Here is a 23318-nt window from a genome sequence, read left to right as displayed (position 1 = left end):
GGATCAAGGCAAAAATCTCAAGGTCACTATCTCAGCACAGCAGCAAATATGACTGACAATAAATCCTCACTAAGTACCTCTCTCAAGTCATTTCAACTGAACATGCTCATTGTGAGATCAGCATTCCTGTTTAACCCCAATTGTCCGAATTAACAATTTTTGATTGGAGCATTAGAGACGACATGAGGATAAGGTTTTTCCACAGAGGATAGTAGTCGTTTAGAATTCACTGCAGTTTGATACTGCAGCTGAACTCTCAGAAATGAACCTAGATATACACCTGAAGCGTGTAAGTTATGGGGCAGGTGCTGGTAAGTGGAATTAGAACGTGAAGTTAATTTATTCAGCCTGCACAAAACTACAAGATGAATGGCCTCGTACTGTGCTATTATTTTTCTATGGTTCCAACACTAACTTTTTTTGTGGGGAGGGGGCGGAGATTGGAATGTAGAGCTCAAAACACAAACAGGTCAGCACGATCATATTGGATGGTGGAGCTGGCTCAATGGGCTGAATGGTTAATTTTACTCCTTATTTGTATGCCCATATATTTGCAACTTTCCGGATTCCGTATTTAGTTTTTTTTTAGTTGAAATCTGAAGGGAAAAACAGGTATAAATATTACAGGGACAGTGTCCCAATTCTGGCAGCCTTGTAGCCGAGAACATGCCAGATTTTGGATCATTAGCCAACTTCTTCACAGAGAATTCACAGGAACAAATATGAAGTTTTTGGTTCTGATTTTCTACCCTGAGACGAGCCAAGACGGTTGCATTCAGAATATACCCTTAGACAACTGAGTGTCTAGGAACCAGGGAAGGCAAGGCAGATCTCAATTAAAGCACCACAGTGTCAAGTCCTAAATCCTTAGAATTCTTGCTGATTCCATTCTATGCTTTCATCCAGAGAACAGTATTTTCAAGTGAAAAGAGTGTTCCTGGCGTGCGCAAGAGGAAAAAATACCCACTTTCTGGACAGCCAGATTTCACTGTACCTATTACAGAGATAGTAGGAACTGCCGATGCTGGAGAATCTGAGATAACAAGGTACAGAGCTGCATGAACATGGTAGGCCAAGCAGCATCAGAGGAGCAGGAAAGCTGATGTTTCGGGTCTAGCAATTCTTGTAGTGAGGAATTGCAGTCTAATAGCAGATTGACTATCACGAGGAAGACTGAGATGGATATAATAAACAAGAGGAGAAGAAATCATTCAGAAAAAGGATAACAGTAAAACAACTGTATACTTAAAGTGACATCTGGGACATAGAAACATTATCTCAAAGGGAAACAGTGACAGTGCTAATGTCTTTGATCTAATAATTGAAAGGCTGGGTTAATGTTCTGAGAACACGGGTTAAAATCTCACCTCAGTGGTAGTACAATTTTGATTCACTTGATCATTCTGAAATCGAATGTTAGTCTCAATAATTGTGACCACAAAAGCATTATTGACTCTGAACTCTGCAAAGACTCACTTCACTCAAGAAAATTTGCCATCCTTCACTGATCTGACCTACTGCACTTCAAGATCTACAGCAGTTGTGTTTTGAAGTAATGTGAAAGTGCCCTCTAAATGGCTCAGCACGACATTCATTTCAAGAGCAGCAAATGCTGTCCTCATCAGTAAGACCCACAGCCTACGACAGAAAAATTTTAAAAAATGCAAACTACTAGCTGGACGTTTAACAGACAAAAGAAATTACTGGGGTTTAATGCGGATTACCTTGTAAGGCCATGAGGACAATTCTTGCGTAAAGATGTAAAGAAAAGTGAAACCAGGGAAGGTACACAGACGAGGGACATCCAATGAGTTAATAATCGAAACTGTAACTACTGTTCAACATGTCACGATTTAGAAAGTTAGAGGTGCATAGACAAACCCAAAAGTAGACTTGATAACAGCCTCACAAATGGCTCCCGTACAAACCTACTGTAATATCTAAAAACAAAATAATTAAGAGTAAATGAAAGCAGAAAGCAGTTACAAGGAATAACGAAGTTGGAATGGGGCAGGAACAATTTGATGTGAGAGCAAAGTTAACGAGATAAATCCACTATCATTTTAGGTACTTTAAAAGAGATTGTTTGTGAAGCTTAATACCAAGCAAATAACAGATGGGGTCAGACGAAGTAATCATGAGCCAACAGGGTCGGTTTTAAAGGCAAAAATACGGAAGCTTGATTTTTTAGAGCTGCAGGGATGTTACAGTAATGGTCTTGGACAGGACAGTGGAACAGAAACTTTAATCAGATGAGCAATTATCTTAACAAATGGGGAGCATGCTGGAAGGACCAAATGGTCTACTCTCATTCCTTTTTTTCCCAATAAAATGCAGTGAAACAGTTTATAAATAAGTAAAAAGTAAAACTATGAAAATGTTTCAATGAGTCATGTTAATCAGGCAATGGTATTCAAGCTCTACATCTGTCAACATTTGAGGCTAAGTTCAGAAAGAATTTGCACAAACTGCTCAATATTTGTAGTAGGCATCTAGACATAAAGCTAGTAAATGGAGTTGAAGCTCAAGATCATACTGAATTAGTGGAAAAGGCTATATGATTTGTTGCTTATTATTAGATTAGAGACAGCAATAAGAATGTAAGAAACAGGAGCAGGAAGTGGCAACTCAGTCCTGAGACTGCTCCTTCATTTAATATGATCATGGCTGATCTCATCTCAGCCCCAACACATTTTCCTGCCCATTTCCTACAACCCATTACAATAATAGATTTTTGAACTCCTGTTGGCAGAAGGAGGGAAGTCATGAGACCAAGATTTATGTCTCTTTACCAAAGAAATGTTTTAGCAATGCACCACCAGCAAACGTAAGATAACTTTTAAAGGAAGTCTTCAATTTCTGCAAGAGTGGCTTTCAACATTGCAGTGGCAGCTTGGAAACTGGCAACAGACAGAGCAGTCAGCCAGCTACAATCAATGAACTCTGTTTTAAACAAAAAAAAGTGATTAGGACAAGGGGTAGGCCATTCAGAAAAATCAATGCTGATCTAATCTTAGCTTCAACTTCACATTTCCCCCTATTTCTGATAGCCTCTGACTCCCATGTTAGACAAGAGTCCTTCTACCTCCACTTCAAAAATATTCAACTAATCTGCTCCAATACTCCCCGGGGAAGAATCCTCCAAAAGTTCTCAATTTTCAAAATTTCTGCTCATCTGTGGCTTATGTGAATATTCCTAATTTTTAAAAGGCATCTTCCAGTTCTAGTCTCTACTTACTTTCCTAATAACTTGTCACACCTGCATACAAGACACCCAGTTTCCTCTGTACTTCACAGCTGAGCATTCTTTCCACATTTAAATAATATGCTGCTTTTCTATACTTCTTACCCAAGTCTGAAAATTCAAATTGCCCTCACATTACATTCCATCTGTCAAAAGTTTGACAATTCACTTAAGGAATCTGGGAAAGGATAAGTTAAGTTATCAGCTCTCCATAACCTGTGTTTTTTTTTGGAATAACCAAACTTTACAATCATAAATCATACATTTATTTCCTTCATTCAAGTAATTATTATTAACTGTGAATTATTTCAGCACCAACACTGGTCCCAATGTCACAACTTGAGATGTGAAAATGAGCCTTTTTGCTTTATTTCCTGGTAGCTAACCAATTATCTATTCTCACTATTTATAATTGAGCAAATCAAAGATAAGACAGAATCTGAAACAGATTCGGTAACCTTTGAAAATATTTCTGAAATAGTTGTGAGCGGAATTAGAATTCTAGGCCCGAGAAAGAAGAAAACATGGCAAGAGAAGAAAACAGGAAAGGCAGAGAAATGATTGGAAAGAGAATTCCAAGTAAGGCAGCTCAAAGTGACAGCGTAAGATCCAATGAGACCAATAAAGGTACCACTAGTTACAAAACCACATTAGTGACAGGGCCAAACTCTGCATTTTTTTTAAAAGTTTTTTTTAAAACTGTTTTACCAAAACTATTCCCAAAACTTGGAAGGCAAAATAGAAGCTCTTTGTCACATTTGAGAAGTTTGCAAAGAGCAGATAAACAGGAACAAGGATTAAAAAGAGCCATGCCGCATTGTCTGCTGAAATCTCAAACAACTGAAACAGCTAAAAACAAAAGATGCTGGAATTCAGAAACAAAAATATAAATTGTTGTCAAAACTCGAAGTCTGGCAGCACCTGTGGAGAGAAAATAAAGTTAACCCTTCAGGTACAGTGACCCATAAGACCATTAGACATAGGAGCAGAAATTAGGCGATTCGCCCATCAAATCTGCTCCGCCATTCAATCATGCTGTTAAGTTCCTCAACCCCATGCTCCTGCTTTCTCCCCGTGATAATGAAGAAACTATCTATATCAGTCTTAAATGTACTCAATGACATGGTCTCCACAGCCTTCTGTGGCAATGATTTCCATAGATTCACCAGTCTCTGGCTGAAGACGTTTCTCCTTATCTCCGTTCCAAAGGTCTTCCCTTTGCTCTAAGGCTGTGCCCTTGGGTCCCAGTTTCTCCTACCAATGAAAGTAACTTCACAACATCCAATCTGTCCAGGCCGTTCAGTATTCTGCAAGTTTCAATTAGAACACCCTTCATCCTTCTAAACTCCAATGAGTATAGTACCAGAGTTTTCAAGCTTTCCTCATAGGTTAAACTTTCCATTCTTGGGGCCATTCTCCTGAGCCTTCTCTGAATCTGCTCCAGGGCCAGTACATCTTTCCTGAGATATGGGACCCAAAAGTGCACACGATACTCCAAACTTGTCCTGAACAGACCCTTATAAAGCCTCAGTAGTACATCCCTGCTTTTATATTCAAGTCCTTTCAAAATAAATGCCAACACTGCATTTGCCTTCTTGACTACTGATTCAAACTGCAAGTTTAGCTGGAGAGAATCCTGGACTAGAACTCCCAAGTCTCTTTGCACCTCAGACTTCCGAATTTTCTCTCCATTTAGAAAACAGACCATGCTTTTATTCTTCTTACCAAAATGCATGACCATACATTTTTCCACATTGTACTCCATCTGCCACTTCTTTGCCCGCTCTCCTAACCTGTCCAAATCTTTCTTCAGCCTCCACTGCCCCCCACCAATACCATCTGTCCATCTACCTATCTTTGTATCATCTGCAAATTTAGCCAGAATGCCCACAGTTCCTTCATCTAGAAGAATAATGTATAAAATGGAAAATTTTATCTTTCTACTGCACATGGTCATGTGGTAGCAGACACAGCAAAGTCTTAAACTGTCACAAAGCCAATAATGCAGATGCAAAAGTACATTAATGTCGTCTTCTAAGCAAGCAAGCTATGGCACCTTATAGGAGTTTAAAGCAAGTTACTACCCACTAAATCTCCCCAAAAACAACATATAATCAGGAATTGAAAGAGGGAAAGGGCACCGGATTCTGAACCAATTGCCATTGAGAACAAGGAAAGCCATAAAGCCTTTTATTCTCAAGCAGCACCCAAAGGAAAAAAGATGTGGGAGCTATTGCTATATCCAGAGTTTACCTCAACACAGAATTAAAAACCTTGTCTTGAAGGAGCAAACGTACATTTGTTTTTAAATCCACCACCTTCTGATGAAATGCTGATATGTCAGTTTTATTCTGCATCAGTGAAAAGATTACAAAGACATTCTCATGTTAATAATTTTTTTTAAAATTAGCTGGAGATAGATATTAGATTATTGAAACTAGCTTTTTCTGAAACTAAGGCACAGAAACTAAAATTAGCTGTCAGAAGTTGCATCAGTGGGCAGTCTGTGTTCGACTTCATTGTAATGGAGCCAAATGGTCGATAAAGGTCCCAACAGTAACACAAAAAAGCAGCCCTGGAGACATGCAAACAGCTTTTATCTTGCCATACAACACTAAATTTGACTTTTTAAACTTTAAAATTTCTGTTAAAACCAAATGAGGAGCGAGAAAAGAGAGGATCCATTTCACCCATCCTCATCTGGTCATAACAATATTCATACTCCTGAATGGAGGGAGGTCTTAGATTCAGTCTGGAGCATCCTTGCCTACGAGCCAGAAATTCTGGGTTGAAGCCTGATTTCAAGACTTGCTGGTCGAAGAGGTAGTTGTTCTTGATGCATTTCAATAGGTTGGTACTTAATCTGTTCGGCCTTCCAACACTTCCTACTGTTCTCTTAAGAGGAAGGGTGTGCAAAAAAAACACTAAACAAAACAAGATAGGATAACACTATTATGGAATGTATTTGGCCATAGTGTTCATGTTAAAGGTTTTCATGCCCAGGTTAATTTAGAAGAATTAGAAGGCAAAATACTGCAGATGCTGGAATTTTAATCTGATTCATGAATATAAATTACAGGAACAACTCAACAGGCCAGGAAGTCTGTGGAAATGATAAAGTGTGCTTCGCTGTTGACAGATGCTATCTGGATATTTCCAGCAGGTTCTTTTCATATTTCACTGAAGTTAGAAATGATGTAAATTAAAGTCTGCATTTAATGGAAGCACTCAGAACCATTTACTGATCGAAAGAACTGGCTAGCCTGAAAAGGAAAAAGCTGATACCCTCTTCATCTACTTTAAAAAAACACTGCTGGCCCTGAACAATTTTATTTTTGGTGCACATCAGTTTGGACACGGTTCCTAATCGTCACCTTTTTTGGCATCCCTTCATTTTGGGCTTACATGCGAAGTGCACTGCAGCAAATGTAAAGGATTTGTTAGATACAGAATGGCCAATTGCAGATGGAAACCCATTTCAAGTTTATCTATTAAAGGATTGAAAGACATCTTTACAATCTATGCACAGTTCACACATTTGACCAGTGCCACATTTGCAAGTTTGGCACTGCTATACAACAACAACAAATCTGGTGCCTTTTCGTCAGTTATATCAAAGGTTTTAGAATTTGGACCTGTGATTTTCATCGCCATTATAAACATGAACGCATACTTAAATACTGAGCTAAATGGATCTCAGCATCCAAATATTGTTATTAGAATGTACAACTTTACTATTTTTATAGAACTCACAAATCGGAGGAAGTCTGTTAAATAAGCAGTATACTGTGTAGAACAGTATTCAATGTCATGACAATTTATAATTCATAAAGATGTGGGCATAATTCTAAAGCAAAGCTTTTCTTTTGGAACTGTTGTAGTTGGCTATAAAGTGCATGGAGCATGAAGATGTGGCTGTTCTGTATATTGATCAAGCGCAAGAACTAGAAAAGAAAGGAAAATACAAAGATGCTGAAAGGTGACATATCATTAACAGTATAATATACAAAATTATATAGAAATTGTAATTAGTTTCAGGTTTTTTTGGCACAAATGGTCCAGGTTAATGCTTATCTTCCACACAAAAATGGTCTGAGCTGAGCCAGGAGGGGGCACGAGAAAGGCTTGGCAGAACGAATTAGGGAAAACACAAAGGCATTTTACACTTATGTGAGGAATAAGAGAATGGTCAAAGAGAGAGTAGGGCCGATCAGGGATAGCATAGGGAACTTGTGTGTGGAGTCTGAGGAGGTAAGGGAAGCCCTAAATGAGTTTTTTGCTTCTGTCTTTACAAAAGAAACGAACTTTGTGGTGAATGAAACCTTTGAAGAGCAGATGTGCATGCTGGAATGGATAGAGATAGAGGAAGCTGATGTGCTGAAAATTTTATCAAACATTAAGATTGACAAGTTGCCAGGCCAGGACCGGATCTGTGCTCGGCTGCTTTGGGAAGCGAGAAATGCAATTGCTTCGCCACTTGCGAGGATCTTTGCATCCTCGCTCTCCACTGGAGTCGTACCCGAGGACTGGAGAGAGGCAAATGTAATTCCTCTCTTCAAGAAAGGAAATAGGGAAATCCCCGGCAATTACAGACCAGTAAGTCTCACGTCTGTCGTCTGCAAGGTGTTAGAAAGGATTCTGAGGGATAGGATTTATGACCATCTGGAAGAGCATGGCTTGATAAAATGCAGTCAACACAGCTTTGAGGGGGGCAGGTCATGCCTCACAAACCTTATCGAGTTCTTTGAGGATGTGACTAGAAAAGTTGATGAGGGTCGAGCTGTGGATGTGGTGTATATGGACTTCAGTAAGGCATTTGATAAGGTTCCCCATGGTAGGCTCATTCAGAAGGTCAGGAAGAATGGGATACAGGGGAACTTAGCTGTCTGGATACAGAACTGGCTGGCCAACAGAAGGCAGCGAGTGGTAGTAGAAGGAAAATATTCTGCCTGAAAATCAGTGGTGAGTGGTGTTCCACAGGGCTCTGCCCTTGGGCCTCTGCTGTTTGTAATTTTTATTAATGACTTGGATGAGGGGATTGAAGGATGGGTCAGTGGGCTGAAGGGCCTGTTCTCTGCTGTACTGTTCTATGTTCTATGGAACCTCAAATGACAAACTCTACACTGAGCTATGACTACTTTATCGCAGGTGAAACCTGCACATTGATCTCCAAATATATTTTTGAAATACAGATACAAAAAAATTGCAAGTCTTAATAACCTTTATCCTCACTAAATTTTGAAAACGTTCAGCCTCAGCTCTTGAAAACAGTCATGTCTGGTGTTATGATCATAATAAACAAGAACTGTCAAATATCAACTTCCAGCAAGTGTTATCTCCAAAACCTTTCCTCCTATATCTCAGGAATAAAATACTTTTTTAAAAAAAAGCAACACAAACCTTGTGTGGCTCCTGCAGTCGGATGAGTAGACACTAAAGCATACTTCATGAAATATTAGTACAGTTAAATACTGTCTGCGCTAAATTAACATCTTTACCTAAAGTCATCAAAAGCAGGCAACTGGGTCAGTGTCAAAAAGGTCATAAAACTGTTTTAATTCACGCATGGGGAAATTAAAGGGCTTGCTTGCCCATTAAACCAGCTTAAAAACACTAATGACAATATACACTGAACTATATTTCAACAGCTGCTCAGCAAGACATAGATGGAACTTGGATGGGTAACAAGGGTTGAAAGACTCCCTGCATGTTTCAATCTCAGGTGGCAGCACCTGGTTTATATTTTTTAAAAAATATATCAAACTCAAAAGCAAACTTCACCAAGAATTGAATGTAACAATTAACAACTGTGGCCTCAGGTTTGAAAATCTAACATCTCAAGGGCTCCAAGGACTATAAATGTAAAATGTATCTGATTTAAGTGTTTGATATCACATTTTAATTAATTTTCCCAGGGTTAGTACATAATAAAATTCACTCTCAAGTAAACATTGGCAAGTACTTAATTCATTTTGATTTAGTTAAGTAGTTAATTGAAATATGAGACCTGTTTGCCTAAAAACTAAATATTTGTTGCAAGTGACCCAAAGAGAGTTTACAAGGGGTTAAAAAAAGCCACCTTACCCCTTCTCACCTGTTTATAATACTAGATAACTGATAAAAGACTAACCATCCTGATTTGTCCAAGCCTACAAAGTGTGAAAAGGAATTAAAGCTGAGAAACAGCAATGAGGAAAATGAAAACAGCAAGCAAGGGCTTTGCAGGTTCCATGAAGCAGCTTACAGGAATTGTCCCATAAGCAAAATTGCTTGCAGTTTTCTATGTTGAACAATATTGTCTCCAAACTCCCACACTCAATTCTTTTAGGAACCTTTAGTTACACATCTCCCAGTTTTGATTTAGGTTTCATTGTGATCATTGTCAAGCAACAAAGTAACAAACCTTCCAAACTACTAAACAGGACATTTAAATGGCTTATTAAATTTCCAATGTTAATATTTTCTTCAAATGCCATGATTATCAAACATACTCACATCAAAGCGATTCAAAGCATCTGCCAGCTCACCAGCACTACTTTGTTGACTAAGAATGACATCTTCTGAAGTAGTTGCCTGAGCTGCATTTGAAATGCCGGTAACTGCTTGTGTCAACTGCTTATAGATCAAATCTCTATTGGCTTTGTAAGCAGCCACATCTGGGTGCTGGAGACAAGCCTGTGAAGCCGTGTACAGCATAGGGATGTTCTTCTGCAAAACTCCTCGTGCTGCAGCCATTTGGTCTCTATGATGAATATCTTTCAGTTCCTTGAAAAGAAATAACACAGCGTATTACCACTATACTTACATGAAGGTTCTGAAATAACGATCAGAAAATCTCAGACAGTAAGAACTGCAGATGCTGGAGTCAGGGATAACACATTGTGGAGCTGGAGAAATACAGCAGGCCAGGAAGCATCAGAGGAGCAGGGAAGTTGACGTTTCAGCTCAGGATCCTTCTTCAAAAATGGTGTGGGGGGGGGGGGGAAGAGAAGGGAGCTTAGAAATAAATAGAGGAGATGTGGATCTAGGGAAAGTAGATGGGGTGGCAATAGGTGGGTACAAGTAGAGAGTAGTGGGGATTGGTCAGTGAGGTGGGAGGGGCAAATAGGTAGGACAGGCGGTGGGCAGGTTGTGCCAGGTCAAGGAGGCAGGGATGAGAGAGGGTTGGGCATGGGATGAGGCCAGGCGTGAAGAGATTTTGAAACTGATAAAATCCATGTTTTGGCCATTGGGCTGTAGGCACCTGAGGGAGAAGATGAGGTGCTCCTCCTCCAGTTTGCAGGAGCCTACAGCCCAATGGCCTAAACATGGATTTTACCAGCTTCAAAATCTACACTCCCCAGCCTCATCCCATGACTAACCCTCCCTCTCATCCTTGCCTGCTTGACCTCACAAAACCTGTCCATCTTCTCTCCTACCTATCCACCCCTCCCACCTCACTGGCCAATCTCCACCACTCCTGACCGGCATTCACATATCGCCATCCCACCTACCTGCCCAGCCCCACCCGTCCTCTATTTATTTCTGAACTCCCTTTCCCCTCCCCATTTCTGAACGAGGATCCCAACCCGAAACATCAACTTTCCTGCTCCTCTGACACTGCCTGGCCTGCTGTATTTCTTCAGCTCCACAATGTGTTATATCTGAAAATCTCAGTTGTGCTAAGTTTTAATCTACTGCATTTTTATTCTGGACACCTTTTATCAAACATAAGCAATTCAAATTCTTGCAATTTTCTTTAGGTCACAGAATGGAATACATGAGCTACAGACTACCCAACAACTATCATTATTGTTTCAGTCTTGGTTTACCTTCGTGTGAGTGACATTTCCCTTCAGTGCTCATATTACACTATTCTTCAGTTAGGTAAATTAAGCCTCTTCCTACCTTTTTACTATTAAATAGTTCTCATTTAGCTAAGCAACTGAAGAAAATAAAGACATACTTCAGAACACTCGGGAACTTTTTTTTTTAAAAAAGTCAATGAGTAATATGTGGATTTTGCAGAATATGTCCAGAAAGTCTTAGATACGGTACCAAATAATCTGGACACAAGCTGCATGTTTTAAATTTAGTTTAAACCAGAGGCAGATAAATATATTTTCCCTATAACAAAATGTTAAATTACAATGTTGAATTATTGTAGTATTTCATTGCACAACGCACTGTCTCAGCTGAGCATTACCAAAACAGTATGTACAGAGTTGGACTATACCCTCTTTTCTGGACTGCACACGAATAAAATATAATTCCAATTCCATGCTGTAGTTACAAAAATGGAGGTCTTTTCTCTAGAAAACAGTCCTGATCATACATGTGTTTCATACCTGCTGTCTTTTGGCTGCCATAAGGTTCAGTTTGTCCACTTCAGGTTTCAATGCCTTAAACTGTATTCCAAGTTCTTGCTCATTGTTGGCATTCCTCACCTTCACAAGGGTTTCTTCAACCTGAGAAACAGGTCAAATTGATTTTTAAATTTACACAAAATTCAAATATACAAGGGGACATTTTACACATATATCTAGATGAGCCAGTCAGATCATTCGATGACTGATTATGCTCAAATTTATTGCAACGGTAGACAAACCGTAACTCACTCAAAAGCTATTTAACTGTTTTTTGGTATCCTCTTGTTTATTCAAGCTTCATTCAGCATAAGTTGAAAAGTCTCTGAGCCAGCCTCACAGTCTACTTGCCCTGTGTACTGCATCTGTACATCAGCAAAAATGCATTAGAAGTCAAACTTCAAGCTGACCGGATAGCCAAGGACAGTAAAGGCAAAATTTGAATTCCAAATTTTTATGAAATAAAAATTGAGCCTAATTGTGAACATGTAGCCATTGGTTCACTGGTGTCCTTAATGGAAGCTAAATCTGCCATCCTTAGCCAGACTGACCCAGCCATAACTTCACACCCATAAGTGAATTATTAAGGTTGCCACAGAGGAATCAGTAAACTTGCATTAATTAAATGATTCCTTCATCTTGTATCAATAAATTGCAAATAAAACCAAAGTATTACAACAATAAATTCACGTGAAATTAATACTATTAGTCAAATTCCTTTCATCAGAATCAGTACGTTCAACACTCAATCAACTCATGAATGTTTTACATGTTACTGCCGTTTAATTTCAAACAGAATCCTCCAAAGCCACATTATACTATTTGCAATGGTATGAACTAATGGTAAACACAGAATGAAGCACTGAACAATAAGGCAATGATTAACGACCAATACTCACTCATTTCAATCCACACGGATAAGGAGAACGACCAATTTGACTCGGACAACACCAAAATCCTGGGACAAGATAAGCAAGAGACAGGCACAGGAATTCCTAGAAGCCTGGCACTCCATGAAGCGTGCTATTAATAAACACACAGAACTCGACCCCGTATGCATTCCAATACGAAGGAAAATCAGAAGTGAGGCAATCCAGCTCAACGGATTCCACAGTTTAAAAACCAAACGGGAAAACACACGGACACTTCATGGGAGACTGCACTCAGAAGGTTACCCAGCAGGGTAATGAAACGTCTGCGGAACAACAAACCAGCTCGGCGAGCCAACCAACCTCAACACCCACAATGTGCGCTACAAATCTACTCCAAAACCTTACAATGTCCAGCAAATAATGGACAATGTCCATTGAATAATTTTGAACATTATATCTCCTTAAAATTTTGTTCTATTCAGTAGAACTGACAGGGATTAAAGTAACTGTCATATACTCTAAACTAGACTAGACTCTCAGTTTGACATAAAAAGCTTGTATCAACACCAGCATGTCACCACCTAGCCATCATGAGTGTTATACAAAATGCAAAAGATCTTCATTGTCTCAGCCAGACAAATTTTAAAAAAACTCATTTTCATGCTCCTATTGAAAACGGATGTATTATTCTAAACCACGTGTAAAGTGCATATGTTTTAAAAATAATGTGTTACATCGCTGAAATGTACAGAACAACACTGCTCGCCAATGCCAGAAGCCCAACTGTAGAACAATGAATATTTACTTTCTTTATGGAAATTGTTACATTAATGAGTTGTTTTTAAAACAACTACATATTTTAACAGGACCAGAAAGTTTTTGGCTTAAATGGGAAACCATCCAGCACAGAACTTACTACTTTCAATTGTACGAGCAGTTTGTAAACATCTGCCATGTCAGCCAGGATAAGAAGGCGAGTAACAGCAGACAGCAATGCTCGTGCAGCTCGAACCATATTGCCTCGCTTCATAGCTGAGCAAGGATCCTCTGCAAATTCTGATGAAGCACTTCTCATCATTTCACCTACAAGTAAAAGGAAATATTGGAAGTTTACAAGTGAGATGATTTAAAGTTATAGAATTAAAATAACATTCACTTTCTAAATTAAAAAAGAACAAATCTTTGCAAATTGAAATATAAAACAGTTGGAATTGATGGTCAGCTCTGTCAAACAAGGTATCTTCTCATTCATTTGCTGCTGTGATCTTGTTGTGCGCAAACCAGATGCTGAAATTAGCAGCAGTGATTACATTTCAAACAATCTGCTTCAGAACTTTCCAAGGATACAAGGTCCTACGCAAATTCAAATTATTACATAAATTAAGCATATTATCGCTTGTATTTAGATACAAGTGCAGCTTATTTGCAATTCAAGATTTTTCAGATCCAAAGTGTGATGATACTATGGCATCACAAGGCACATTTTAAAAGAACAAAGAAAATTACAGTCCTTTGGCCGTCCAAGGCTGCACTGACATGCTGTCCACACTTTTCATAATCTTGTAGATCTTTACCAGGTTGCCCCTCAACCTTCATTGTCCCAGGAAGAACAACTTAAGTTTCTCCAACATCTCACAGAATCATAGATAAATGAATCCCTACATTGTGGAAACAGGCCCTCTGGCCCAACAAGTCCACACCGACCCTCAGTGCATCCCACCCAGACCCAGCCACCTATAACCCACCTATAACCCACCAAATCTACACACCCCTGAACACTGTGGGAAATTTAGCATGGCCAATCCACCTACTTTGCACATCTTTGGACCGTGGGAGGAAACCAGAGCACCCAAGGGGAAAAAGGGGGAGGCGGACTGAAGATGGACAGAGGAAAAGATAGCTGGAGAGGAGAGTGTAAGTGGGAAGGTAGGGAGGGGATAGGTCAGTCCGGGGAGGACGGACAGGTCAAGGAGGCGTATGAGGTTAGTAGGTGGGAAATGGAGGTGCGGCTTGAGGTGGGAGGAGGGGATAGGTGAGGCAAAGAACAGATTAGGGAGGCAGAGATGAGCTAGGCTGGTTTTGGGGTGCAGTGGCGGGGTGGGGGGCGAGCTGGGCTGGTTTTGGGATGCAGTGGGGGAAGGGGAGACTTTGAAGCTTGTGAAGTCTGCATTGATACCATTGAGCTGCAGGGTTCCCAACCGGAATATATGAGTTGCTGTTCCTGCAACTTTCGGGTGGCATCATTGTGGCACTGCAGGAGGCCCAGGACGGACATTTTGTCTGAGGAAATGGGAGGTGGAGTTAAAATGGCGACTGGGAGGTGTAGTTGTTTGTCCTCCCTACCTCCCCTCTTTTTTGGGGAGAAACTTTAAGGCAGAGGTGTCAAGCAGTAGTAAACAGTTTAAGAGGCCTTGTTTTTTTTAAAAAAATTTGGAACAATAAAAGCAGACTGCATGGGTAGGGTCAAGTTCTGACACGGCCCAGATATTTTCATTTTCAGTTTTCAGGAGCTGTTATTCTTGAAACTAGGTAGAAACTGGAGTACATCTCTCCCTGCTTCTCCCTCCCTCATTCTTTGCAATCCATTTTTCTGAAATTGCCTTGGGTTGGTTTATGGAATGTTATTGTATTGGAACAGTTAATTTTTAGTAACAAAATAATGAAATAAGTCATTAAGTTTTCCATTAGAGTCAAGTTATTCCAATTTCTTCTTTTTGTATAAACATAGTATGTTTTGCTTCAAATCTGATAGTCTGACCAATTGAATTGTATCCGGAAGCAATGAAATTGCTAGGGTATAGGCTATCCTAACATTTTGAGGGGGTTTGGTCCAGTCCATAAACACAAGATACATGGGGAGTTCACATAGCTTTGAGAGCTTGAAGCTGAGCCTTCAAAGCAGATCACACTTTATTCTGAACCTGAAATCTAGTGAAGCCAGCAATCCGACAGAAATTTGCTGTTTTTTTGCTATTGCTTTTCAATAGGTATTCCAAATTTAATTAATTCACTTTTCCTGTGGAATAAGCAGTTCAGTTCTTCAAGCCTACTCGAACAAAGCCTACTCTAACATTCAAGATCATAGCTGACGTTTCAAATTTTACACACCTCAGATTCCCTCATTTATTAAAAACTTATTTGCCTTCGCCTCAAAAATATTCGTGATCCTGCCTCCATAACATTCTGAAGCAGAGAATTCCAAAGTTGAACAATCTTTGGACAAAAAAAACTTCTGTTTTAAGAGGGCAATTTCTAATTCTGAAACAGTGCTACCTAGTTCTAGACTCATTCAGAAGACATCCACTTTTTGTCAAGGCCTTCAGATGTCTCCCAAGACTCAGCCACATCATTTATACTGCTACGATTCTGCTATACACGTATGTATCATGAATTTAAATTTTCCTGGAATAGGTTTCAGAATATCATCTCGTACTTGACAGAGACAAAAATACCACTACGGCTTAAAGAACTTGCTAACCAAGGATACCCCTACAAGGGCAGCCGGATGATTAAGTCTGGCAACAGAACCAATCATCCACTTTCTTCCTTACCGTTAATTCATAGGCTCCGTCTCTTAATTTAATATACTATCTCTGCACAAAACAGAGTCTCTGAAATGCTACCAACACAAAAAGCTCTAAAATACAAGATCACAGAGAATGCAGTTTCTAGCACATTGTAGCAAAATAAAATTCCCTTAAATATAGAATTTCTATTCTACATCTACACAACTCATCTAACACAACTGTACTAACTTTAAAACATGAGCATATCTTTCAAGTGAAAAGTGCTTCTACAGGAGATTAGAGTATTCATTTAAAAGTCTATAAAAAGCAGCAAAAGCAGGAAGAAGTTATATTAAATTCCAACGTCTGCAGAAAATATTCATTTAGGCCAACTTATTTACACAATATTTAATACGCCACACTAGGTTCCCTCCTCTCAACTTGCCATAACATAGCCTTTACCCCTCTCACATGCTTAATCATGATAAGACCACAAGACATTGGAGCAGAAATTAGCCTATCGAGTCTGCTCCACCATACAATCACGGCAGATAAGTTTCTCAACCCCATTTTCCTGTTTTCTCCTCAATAACGCTTAACCTCCATCTTAATTATATAGAATGACCTGACCTCCACAACCTTCTGTGGCAGTGAATTCCACAGATTCACCACTCTGCGACTGGAGATGTTTCTTCTTATCTCTATTCTAAAAGGTCTTGACTTTACTATAGGGCTGTGCCCTTGGGTCCTAGTCTCTTCTACCAATTGAAACACCTTTCCAATATCCACTCTGTCCAGGCCATTCAGTATTCTGTAAGTTTCAATGAGAACCCCCTCATGCTTTTAAACTCCAAATGAGTACTGACCCAGAGTCCTCAAATGTTCCTCATATGTTAAGCTTTCCATTCCTGGGGCCGTTCTCCTGCATGTTCTTGGAACCCGCTCCAGGGCCGTACATCTTTATTGAGATATGGGGCCCAAAACTGCTCACAATTTACCCTTAAAGCTATTAATCCTAACCAGTTAAGTAAGTCAATGGTACAGCAAATGTGGGTTCTGCAAAATAGTTCATTATTTTATCTGTCCAATTTAGTTGTGAATTCAGTGCCAAAGTTGATTTCTCTTCAGAATCTCAACCATGAAAAAAAAACTGCTGGATGTTTTGACCCCATCTCCCTATTAGTCAAAATTCATGCCAGTTTTGTCTTGTGAGATATACCTTTTAATGGGAGGCTATAAAATATTAGCACAGAAATAAAAAATCAAAAATCAAAGGCTAAAATGAACCCAAAAGAAATTAAAGGGGGGTCTAGGCCTGAAACATCTGTCTTCCTGCTCCTCAGATGTTGCTTGGCCTGCTGTGTTCATCCAGCTCTACACCTTGTAACCTTGTTATCTCAGAAATTAATGCTTGCAATTTTGCATAAAGTAACTTTCAATACGATGCCATGCCATTACAATTATTCATTTGCGTTTTGAAGATTAATTATTAGTTTTTATTTTCTATTCGTTTTATTTTAGAAATGCAATCTGGTGTCCTTAATATGTATGCCAGTCTGATATGTGTTAAAACAATTAAACTTCATTTGGCTCTCTCAGCAATGGTGGTTACTCAGATAGAATGGAAGTGCCACAACAAAAGACAAGGAAGTTATTGTGTCAAAACATTTTCTTTCCGCTGGGATACGAAGAAAATCAGAAAAAGGTTGCCTGTCAGCAAAACACACAAGAGGAAACGACTTGGCTTCAAATTCCATAAAATCTTAAGCTGCTTTTTAAAATTGGAAACAAAAGACAATTCAACAATTTCCCACTACAGTAAGGCAAATGGTATGACTCAACATAGTATTGACAAAAGGTCACCAATCAAGTTTCTCCTGCCACAGATTCTGCCTGAACTACTGATTGTTGTCTGAATTTTCTGCTGGTATGATGTCAGCTAACTATAACCTCAGACAAGTCCAATCTTGAGAGAGATCTGGTTTGATAATCTACAACTTTTATGTCAGAAAGTTAGTTTACTGTGGTGATCAGTCGCTGAGCATTGTCACAAGAGGCTAGCAAGGTACTTTTATTAAAAGAACAAACTTTAACAAACACAAAAGACAAACAAAAGCAAGTTACGTTAAAGAAATGCCCATCTGAAACAGTTTTATTACAAATGCCAGAAAGGTTTGATCCTTTACTCAGAATCTTACAATCACGCCAACTTTAAAGGGTCACTCACCTGATCTCCACTTTAAAAGCTCCATGTTTCAGATGGCACTACCATAATTGATTTCTTTCAAAGCAATATTCTGCATTTACTTACTACTTCTTTTTCCATTAGCATCTCCTTCTCAGACCCTTAAAATAGCAGGTATCTCAACAGAAAAAAGAGAGAGCGGGACATAACACCAGCGCTTCATCGGAGGCTCACTTGATGATGTTACCTAGAGTGGTAACGAAACGTCTGAAAACTAACCTTCCAGCTCAGCAAGCAAACTCACATCCAGAACCTCAACCTGAGCTACACATCTTCTCAAAACTCGCTAGTAGGTATCTCAGTTCACATTATTTAATGTGCTCCTTAAACTCACTCCTTCAGTCTTCAATTTCTGAAGCTTTTCTCTTATGATTTTTAAGCTACTGCTCACTTATTTTCAGCCCAGAATACTGTAGAGACTTCAGGTTAATAGCACTTGAGCTGCTACAAACCATTCCCCTCTGACCGAAGCCTGCACACTGCCCGACTACTTCCTGATGGCTCTGTGGATTCCTGTTATTAGGTACCTGTCTTTTTCCCTTCCCCAACACACACACACACACACACACACACACACACACACACACACACACAGAGCGCTCAGGGGTTCATTAAATTGTACCTAATGAAATAAATTTCTAGACATTCCTTCACCACACAGACTCAAAAATGAAACTAAAACTACATGTTGCCACTTGACTATTAGCACTATGTTATTCCTTTATCTAACTAAGTGGAGAAGAGTTTGCAACTCACAACCGCAGGGAGTGGTGAATCAAATACTAATTACATATTTAAAGTAGGCTAGACAACAAACATATGGAAGGGACAAAAAGAAAGGGCTATGCTGCTGGATTTAGGTCAAGAAAGCATAGGTAACTTCATCAGCCAACACTGAGTATGTAACTTAGGTTAAGATGATCACCCAAACCACCCTATTAAACTAAACACAATATTTTTGCTCCCTATCAGGAACATTTCCTCAACAACCACTGAAGTGAAGGAAATTTTTCTGGTACACAGTCAGAGTTCCTCTATTAAATCAGTAACATTAAAATCCAGTTGGCTAAACCTGGTTCTTTAAAATGTGACAAAGAATCAGATTTTAGGATATAAAGTTACAGCGCCAGTCCCAATGTGTTTTGATGTATATTTCTATTTGTTTACGTCAGACTACAATGTAATATGTTTTCTTTTTCTTAGAAAATGTTCGATAACCAACAGGGTTAATATGAGCAACAATTCCAGGTAGGCCTCGACAGGGAACAGTTAATGTTGAGAATCAGACATTATGGTCAGGGCATTGAAGGAGGTAGCGGACAATGTGCTAAATGGCTTCATAAGAACATAAGAAACAGGAAACATCCAACTTGCTCCTTAAAGCTGCTTCACCATTCAATACAATAGTAGCTGATAATCTACGCTCCCCATTCTCCCTATCCCTGAATGAGAAAGGAAGACAAATCTCTCAATCTTAGTTTTAAAAGTGCTCAAAGCTCAAACAAGCAAAACATTGATTGACAATTTGAAAGTTCACTAATCTGTCTGACAAAAATTTATCCATCAGGTCTAAAATAATCAACTCCTTATCCTGAAGCTGTGCCCTGTTGTTCTAGATTCCACAGCCAGGGAAAAGAATATCATAGTCTCTACTTGTTTTTGACCATTATTGGCTCTAAGAAAATTATTAAACATACAAATATATGCAATGAACATCTAGGCAGATGAGGCGGCTGTGGAGATACGTGCTGGGGATTGGTGGTTGAGTGGTTGCCTCTGAATTATTTGGATGTTTGCACAAAAAATAAATCGACCCTCAAGTTTTAGTTATTTCACACACTGCTACCATTAGGGGCATTATTTGTAGGAAAGAGTATTCAGGTCAAGTGAGCATTAGCAGATCATGATATCCTCCATAACATTCTGACGAACACAATGCAAGAGTTCATAAGCAGGGAACAGATACAGGAACTGTGCAAAACGTTGGTTATGCCACACCTAGAGCATTGCATGCAGCTCTGGAAGTCACATAAGTGAGATGTGATTGCAACGGAGAAGGCGCAGGCAAGATTTCCAAGATGACAGCTGGGCTGGGCTGGGCTGAATACACTAGGGCTTTCCCTGGAGCAGAGGAGACTGGGGGGCAGGGACACGATTGAGATGTTGAGCATGATGGATACGTGTGACATGAACGAAGGGAACAAACTTGGTAGACAGAATGAATTTTTTTTCCTTGGGAGAGGGATCAATGCCCATGGCATAGATTTAACGGAAGGGGAAAGAGGTTCAGAGGGGATGCGGGGCTGGGCCGGGGTGAAATCACCTGAAGGATGATAGGTATCTTCAAAAAGATGGTAGAAACATAAACCCTAATAACATTGAAGTAGCATTTAAATACATAACTTCTTATGCCTTGGCATTGCAAGTATGGCTCAGGTGGTGGAAGTGAGATTAGAATACATCAGCAGAGATCGCCTGAACTGCAGATGCTCCTCGGCCTGCTCTGTTCCTCCAGCTCCACACTGTGTTATCTTAGAATAGATAGGCACTCGTTTATGACCAACACAGGCTTAATAGGCCAAAGCGCTTTTTACTGTGCTGTAGACCTGTGACTATGACTGTTGATTAAACATCTTCGAGGCTGAGACAGATAGCCCAAGTAAGAGAATCCAGGTTTAACGGAAAAGTCAGGACAATGGATTCAAAGATTAACTGATCAATCATTGAATGACATTGGGCTGGATAGTCTACTTCTGCTTCAACATCTTATCACTTTAATTCATTCAAACAATGGGTGAACTGTGAACAGTGGGTTAAAATAGACGGAAAGTAACGTACTTCATGAAAACTGCAAGTTATGTGCACAAAGACAGCTTAAGTGGTTGAATGCAAAGATCTCCAGACAGTTGAAGACTAGGCTTTGATCAGAGATGGTCACAGGTCCTCAATCCCTGAAATGAGTCACCTAGAAAGTCTGAAGGCCACCAGGGCTGTCTGTGAAAGTGTCCATATCATGACATTTCATGCTCAGTTTGTCAGGCTCAGTTGCACCTGCTCTGATTATGCCACCTTCTGCAGGAGGCCCTCAGAAACAGTTTTTTCTCAACCACATGCTGGATTCCCTGCTAACATGATTGACAGGGCCCCCCGAGTCACGTCTAACCCATCTTCCATACTTCGGGCCTCACCCTAACTTTCTCTTCCTCGACAATAAAAGGTCCCCCTCACTCATCTACAATCCCACCAATATCCGCATCCAAAGGATCGTCAGCCACCATGTCTGCCACCTCCAGTAGAATATCACTATCAGACACATATTTCCCTCTGCTTCCCTGTCAGCCTTCGACAAAGACTGTTGCTTGCCTCCACGACAACTTGGTCCACTGCTCCTCCACTCTCAAGGTCTTCCACAACTCCACAACAGCTTCTTATGCAATTACAGAATGTGTAAAACCTTTTCATTTACTTCCTCCCCTCTCACTATCCGAGGTTCCAGACAAACCTTCCAGGTGAAGCAGCGATTTACCTACACTTCACTTAATCTAGCCTACAGTAATCACTGTTCAGTGTGATTGCCTCTACATTGGGAAGAGCAAACAGACAGGACATTACTACATGCCCCCACTAACACCACCCTGGGTGTTATCATTGATCAGAACCTCAACTAGACTCATCACATTAACACACAGTGGCTACAGGAGCAGGCCAGAGCTGGGAATACTGTGGTGAGTAACTCACCTCCTGACTCCTCAAAGCCTGTCTGCCATCGACAAGGCATAAGTCAGGAGTGGGATGGAATACTCCCAACTTGCCTGGTGCAGCCCCAACAACATTCAAGCAATTTGACACCATCCAGGAAAAAAAACAGTCCGCTTGAGTGGAATGACATCCACAAGCATACACTCCCTCCACTACTGACGCTCAGTAGCAGCGGTGTATACAATCTACAAGACGCAATACAGGACTTCAAAGATTCTCAGACGGGAGCTTCCATACCCACAACCACTATCACCTTGAAGGATAAGGGCATCAGACATTTGGGAACACCATCACCTCCAAGTTCCCCACCAATTTGGCCTCCAAGTCACCCACCATCCTGACTTGGAAATATATCACTGTTCCTTCACTGTCACTGGGTCAAAATCCTGGAATTCCCTCCCTATTAGCATTGTGGGTCAACCCACAGCAGGAGGACTGCAGTTGTTCAAGAAAGCTGCTCAACACCTTCTTAAAGGGCAACTAGGGATGAGCAGAAAAATGCTGGCCGGCCAGCCAGCGATGTCCACATCCCACAAATGAATAGAAAAAATAAAACCCAAAACGTGTAGCTATACCATACAACTAGCAATGATTCCAGGCAGCAAATCATCTTCACCTTTTCAAGGACAATAAATCGAGTCATATGCCCACTCAGCTAGTTCCAACTGCCTGATTTGTTTTTATCCTTCTCATCCATGTACCTATCCAAATTGTCTTTTAAATGTTCTTATTTTACCTGTCTCAATCATTTCCTCTAATTGTCCTATCTGTACATACACCACTCTCTGCATGAAGAAGTTGCCCTTAAGGTCCTTCTTAAATCTTTCCCTTCTCACCCTAAATCTATGCCCTCTAGTTTTCAATTCCCCATCCCTGGGAAAAAGACTATATGCATTCATGCTATCTATACCTCCCATGATATTAAATACCCCAATAAGGTCACCCATCATTCTCCTCCTTCCAACGAATAGAGTCCTATTCAGCCTAATCTCTCCCTATAACTCAGGCCTACTAGTCCTGGCAACATTCTCGTAAATCTTCTTTGCACACTTTCCAGTTTAACTATGTCTTTCTTATAGCACGGTACACAAACTGTACACAATGCTCCAAGTACTGCCTTACCAATGACTTTTACAACTGTAACATTACATCCTAGCTCCTACACAACGCCTCAACCGATGAAGGCTAGCATGCTAAATGTCTTCTTTGTTCCCTGTCCACCTGTGACGCCACTTTCAACAAACTATGTATTTATACTCCTAGGTGTCTCTGTCTCACAACACTCCTCTGGGCCTCACCATTTATTGTGCAAGTCCTACCTTGATTTGACTTTCCAAAGTGCAGCAC

General features: G+C 40.0%; 1 protein-coding gene across 1 annotated transcript in view; it reads right to left on the bottom strand.

The window, feature by feature from the left end:
* ctnna1 (catenin (cadherin-associated protein), alpha 1) overlaps positions 1 to 23318 on the bottom strand; it is a 155318-nt gene that overhangs the window by 110580 nt on the left and 21420 nt on the right. The window contains exons 4-6 of the mRNA XM_059650755.1: positions 13378 to 13544; positions 11572 to 11691; positions 9740 to 10009 (exon numbers count right to left, since the gene is read on the bottom strand). Of these exons, the coding sequence (XP_059506738.1) occupies positions 9740 to 10009; positions 11572 to 11691; positions 13378 to 13544 (557 nt within the window). The remainder of the gene's footprint in view (positions 1 to 9739; positions 10010 to 11571; positions 11692 to 13377; positions 13545 to 23318) is intronic.

Source organism: Stegostoma tigrinum, chromosome 13 (assembly GCF_030684315.1).
Source record: "Stegostoma tigrinum isolate sSteTig4 chromosome 13, sSteTig4.hap1, whole genome shotgun sequence".
NCBI lineage: Eukaryota > Metazoa > Chordata > Chondrichthyes > Orectolobiformes > Stegostomatidae > Stegostoma > Stegostoma tigrinum.
The sequence above is the reverse complement of the archived record's forward strand: the minus strand, read 5'-3'. Positions and strand labels throughout refer to the sequence as shown.